The sequence below is a fragment of the Eschrichtius robustus genome, chromosome 7, assembly GCF_028021215.1.
Source record: "Eschrichtius robustus isolate mEscRob2 chromosome 7, mEscRob2.pri, whole genome shotgun sequence".
NCBI lineage: Eukaryota > Metazoa > Chordata > Mammalia > Artiodactyla > Eschrichtiidae > Eschrichtius > Eschrichtius robustus.
The window spans coordinates 123,128,507-123,133,831 of record NC_090830.1 but is presented as its reverse complement, the minus strand read 5'-3'; the positions used below and the strand labels follow the sequence as shown (position 1 = coordinate 123,133,831).

Sequence of the window (5,325 nt, the reverse complement as noted above, 5' to 3'; positions counted from 1 at the left end):
TCCAAGAATAGCTTAAAATTTCCTGAAACGCGATTTTTGCATCCATCCTTTCCCTCTGCTTTAAGAACAGGAGAAATCATTACTCAGGAATTAAAATGAAATTGCAACGGAAAGCAAAGGAAACACGTCCTGATCAACTGTCATTCTCTCCTCTTTCTCCGCTTGACCGCTCCTGTTCCCGAGAACGGGATAGAAGCCAAGTCAGAGACTTATCTCCTAACGCTTCTCCCTTCCCTTCCCGGTCATCGCAGAGAGTGTTAAAAACCACCTGGGGGGTGGGGGGAGGAAAAATCTAAAGACGTATCACACGCACCCACAAAAGAAGGCCGGACCACAAAGAGAAAAAAGAACCGAACAAAAATCAGCAAGCCACTCTCCCACTCCTCCCCAAACCTTCCTTTCTGTGCAACGGTCTGTGGCTTTTCTGTTTGCCTTGGATGATGCAGACGAGGTTTGCGGGCTTCGAATTCACCTGCTTTCGGTCTTGAGTAAACACAGATCTCCTCTTCCCCCAGGAAGCCATTCAGGGGCGCCCGGGCTCTCTTCCTCCAGGGGCGCACAGCCCGCGCCCGGGCTGGGGAGGCGGGGAGGCGGGGAGGCGGGGAGGGGCGCCCGGCCCTACACCTTGGAATCCGAGGCACAGCCCGGGCGGCTCGGCTCGTCCAGGCTCGAGTCGCTGTCGGCCGCCGCCCCACCGTTGTAGCCGGCCCAGGGCTCCAGCAGGCGCGCGGGCGGCGCGGCCCCGACGTCGTCGTCGTCGTCGTCGTCGTCGGAGGCGGCCCCGGGCGACGGCGGCGGCCCGGCCACCGCCAGGCAGCCCGAGGCGCGCGGCGGGTCTCCGGCGGCCGCGTGGCTCCCGCGGGCGGCCCGGCGCGCGCAGCAGAGCAGGCGCTGGAAGGCCTTGCGGAAGTCGGGGCTGCGGCAGTAGATGATGGGGTTGAAGGCCGAGTTGGCGTAGCCCAGCCAGTTGAAGAAGACGAAGAGGCTGTCGGGCACCAGGTCGCGGTGGAAGGCCTTCACCACGTTGGCCAGGAAGAAGGGCAGCCAGCAGAGCGTGAACACGCCCATGATGATGCCCAGCGTCTTGAGCGCCTTCTGCTCGCGCAGGGCCACGAGGCGCGAGGGCCGCCGCTTGCTGGCGCGCCCGTTGGCTACCGGGGAGGCGGCGGCGGCCGGGAGCGGGGGCCCGGGCGAGGGCGCGGGCGAGGGCGGCCGCGTGGGGCCGCTGAGGAAGCGGCGCTCGCAGCTGTCGATCTTCTTCACCTGCTTCTGGGCCTCGCGGAACACCCGCAGGTACACGAAGGCCATGATGCACAGGGGCACGTAGAAGGAGACGACGGACGAGGCTATGGCGTAGGCTCGGTTGGTGACGAAATCGCAGCACTTGGGGTCGTTGTAGCAGCGGCGCGCTTCGTCGCCCTCGGCCCGCCACCAGTGCATGAGGATGGGCAGGAAGGACACCAGGGCCGAGATGGCCCACACGGTGCACACGAGGGCCCGCGCCCGCGCGCGGGTCAGCAGGCTCTGGTAGCGGAAGGGCGATGTGATGGCGAGATAGCGGTCCAGGGCGATGACACACAGGGTCTCGATGCTGGCCGTCACGCACAGCACGTCCACCGAGGTCCAGAGTTCGCAGAAGAAGGAGCCGTACTCCCAGCGGCCCCACACCACGATGGTGGCCCCGAACGGCACCACCAGCAGCCCCATGACCAGGTCGGCGCTGGCCAGGGACATGATGAAGAGGTTGGTGAGCGTCTGCAGCCGCGGCGTCTTGGCGATGGCCACGATCACCAGCACGTTGCCCGCCACGATGAGCAGCACGATGAGCGCCATCAGCAGGCCCATGCCGGCCGTCCACTGCTGCGACAGCGGCGCGGATCCCTCGCTGGCGGGGGTCAGCAGCGAGGCGGGCGGCGACGCGGGCACTAGCAGCCGCGCCGCCGTGGCCGCGCCGTCGGGGAGCGGCGCGGCGGTGGACAGGTTGCGGGGCTCGGAGGCGCCCAGGGCGAGCGCCCCCGCGCCCATGCCGAGCTGCGGAGGCCGGGGGAGGGGGGTGTGGCGGAGTTGGGCCGCGGTTGGGGAACCCCCCAGAGGCCCGGGCGGCGGGGCGCGCGGAGGGAGGTCGCGGCCAGGTCAGGACAGCCGCGGCGCTGGGCCGGAGGCATGGGCGCCGGGCGCCTTCCCCGCCGGAGCCGTGCGCTGTCGCCGCCGCCGCCGCCGCCGCTGCTGCTGGAGCCGCTGTCGCTGCTGGAACAGCTGCCGGGACCTCAGCATGTTTCTGAGCGCGCGGAGCCCGCAGCCCCGGCTCCCAGCACCCAACCCACCCCAGTCCCACTCCCTCGAGCCAACCCCCAGGGCCTCGCGTCAGGCTCCTGCAGCCAATCCGGGCGAAGGCACGCCCCTGTCTGGCTCCCCCCAGCAACTCCCCGCAGCCCCCCCTCCTACCGGCGGTTCCGCGGCTCCGAGGAGTGAGGCAGAGGGCCAAGCGAGCGTCTCCTCGGCGCCCGCGGGTTCCTGCGCGCGCGCGCGCCTTCCTGAGCCCGCTGGTTCCAGCGCCCAGTTCCCCTTGGCTCCCTACGGCGCCCGGCTCCCACCCTGCCCCCTCCCGCGGACCCCAGTCTCTCCGGCGCCCCGTTTGCCTCCGGTGTTTGGCTCCTTCCTGCGCTCGGGCTCAACTCGCTACCCGTCTACCTCCGGTGCCCAGGTTTCCTGCGGAGCAGAGCGCGCGCTTCCTTTAGCGGGGAGGGGACCTCGGTGTTCTCGAAGCACCAGAGCGCCTTGGACGGTCTGTTCACTGGGGTTGGAGGGGTCTGGCTGCAAGATTGTTTCTCGTGTTGGGCAGCCTAGGAGAGTGCGTGTAAAACCCTTCCTCCGTCAAGAGGGGACCCAGCCAGCCTGCGTCCTGCCAGCTCAGGGGATCGGAGGCGGGTGTTAGCGGTTAGGGGAAACTTTCCAGCAAGCGCCTTGCTCGAGCAAACCGCGCATCTGTCAGCAACGCTCTCTGGGAGCTATTCTTGCAAGAAGCTTCTGTTGTTCCAGGGCAGCAGATGCAGAAAGGAAGGGAAGGTTTGTGCATCTGACAGCTAATGCTGAGCACCAGTTGGAAAAACACACACTCCCCAGTCCCAGCTGATGGATGTGTGAGTATGATGCAACAGTGTGTGTCGATACCGTGAAGAGAGAGGCTTAAAGAAACACAAATGTTAACGTGGAGTAAGTGACACCGCCACGAAGACAGAGCACGTTTAATTACATTTCAGACTTTTCACATTCAGTTATAACACCAGGATTTTGTGTTTTATTACTCACATGATTTTACAGTTTGAGCTGAGTCAGTGCAAACAAAAAGGTACATTAGTTTTGGTTGACGTAGTGAATTGAGATTTCAGATTTCTTGGTCTGCCCAAGTTGTTTTCTCCTTTGCCCAAGTTCCCGGATTCTCAAAACTCTAGGATTAGTTTTGGAGAAATGAGAGAAGAAAATATGTAAATACTCCAGAAGATTAAAATCCGATAGCATTTAAAGTTATATCAGAGACTTCTGAGTTGGCAGCTGAATGGGTTTAAAATTAGTGAGTCAGCCCTGCAGTCGGTGTGATTATATGTGGGGACCCACCTACAGGATGGGCACCATGAACACACAATGCAGCAGAAGGTGTTCAGACCCCCTAATTCCACCCCAGTAAGGTCCTCAGCTCAGCCCTGAAAATAAAAAGGCTTTAATCGCATCCTTGAGAACAAGGACGGGTAAACAGCTTCTAATTACCCATGTAAGGGTGCATGAAAATGTTATATAATGCTCACACATCTTTCTAGCGTTGGAATAAAAAGAATAGCATCTGAAAGGGACAAACTCATCTTCTTACCCTGTAGAGAAAGACTGACTTCCACAGCTACCCAAGTCAAGAGCTAAAAGCAATGTTTATTCAGTTTATAAAGCCCAGCAGTTTTAACCACCTTCTCTATATCCAAACATATAAATTTGCTTTAGGCCCAAACTTGATAATCAGTGCTACAAGGCGGGTGGGTGTGGATGTGGGTGATTTATTTGTTTATTCACCCCTGCCCTAGGACTTGTCAGCCTAGTTCTGCCCTAGTTCTGCCAACTTGGGAAGCTTGAGAAGGGGGAGCAAGGAAAGGAGAGGGCTAGAAAGAGGGGGGGTTGGAGGCCTGCACCCTGAGTTCAGTGTAGGCTCCCAGAGAGCCCTAGGTACCCAAGTCACTGCAAACCTGTCTCCCCTTCCGACTTTTTTCTGTTCCCACCCTCAAGGGGCAGTCTCAAAATAGCCAAGGGGTTGGAAAGAGTTGGATTTGACGCTGCAGGATTCTGAGTGCTGGGCTGTGCGGTGAGGTGTAGGGAATGTGGGGAGGAGGCTTTCTGTTGGGCGCCATCTTTCTGTCAAGTGGTGTTACCGGGAATATTGTGTGCCAAGCTTAAGGGCCCCTGAAGGGCAAAGGGATTGCATTTCTGTGAGCGATAAGGCCTGAACTTGGTTGTACAGATTCAGTGCAGAAGCCTGGATGCCAATAGCATTACCATCTGTGCAAATATGTATGTATTTGTATACATTTTGTATACATCCATGTACTAGTATACGTATGTATATGTATAAACACACCAAAAACACCAGGGCGCGAGATTTGAATTGTTGAAGAACTCTCCTGAAACTTTTTTCCCCTGCTCATTCAGAGATAACTCAAGTTTCCCTGAATTTCTGGATAATAAATACATTAAATCACAAATATCCAAAACCAGAAGGTTATTTTGATAGGAGTTCCAACGTAGGGCTGCAGGCATAAAGGGATTCCTGGAATTCTTGGGGCTGTCCTTCAGTTGTACTGATGGAAAAGTTTGGAGTAGTTCATATTCAACTAGAGTTCACTTTCTTTTAAAATAAAATGTTCTCGGATTTCCTTTAATCCCTACACTTCATGACACTTTTTTAAAAAAACATTTCTGAGCTAACATTTTTTTGTTCTGAGTTAAGGATACAAGATTGAGAAGAAAACATATCCACTTATACAGGTATGAGATGTTGCAAGTTCAAAATGAGTAACTCCTCCATTTCCCCATTCCCCACTCCCACTGTTAAAATCAATCAGTTCTTGGGAACCCGCAGACTTGGCAGTCCTTTAGAAAGGAACAGAAAGCTCCAACAATACGTGCTAATCAGCACATTGAAAACGAGTGGGCTTCCTCCTCGGAATTTCCTGCTCCCACCTCTACCTTTCCCATCCCACTACCTTTATCCCACACCTGAACTTGCTATGGGTTCTTTTTGAGCTCCTGGTCTCTAGTCCTTCCCGATCCATTTAATCTGGCATA

General features: G+C 57.1%; 1 protein-coding gene across 1 annotated transcript; it reads right to left on the bottom strand.

Annotated features, from left to right (window-relative positions):
- Positions 1-538: 538 nt before the first annotated feature.
- ADRB1 (adrenoceptor beta 1) lies at positions 539-2,124 on the bottom strand. The gene has a single exon (XM_068548607.1). The coding sequence runs from the start codon at positions 2,023-2,025 to the stop codon at positions 619-621; it is 1,407 nt and encodes a 468-aa protein (XP_068404708.1). The 5' UTR covers positions 2,026-2,124; the 3' UTR covers positions 539-618.
- Between the last annotated feature and the right edge of the window lie 3,201 nt (positions 2,125-5,325).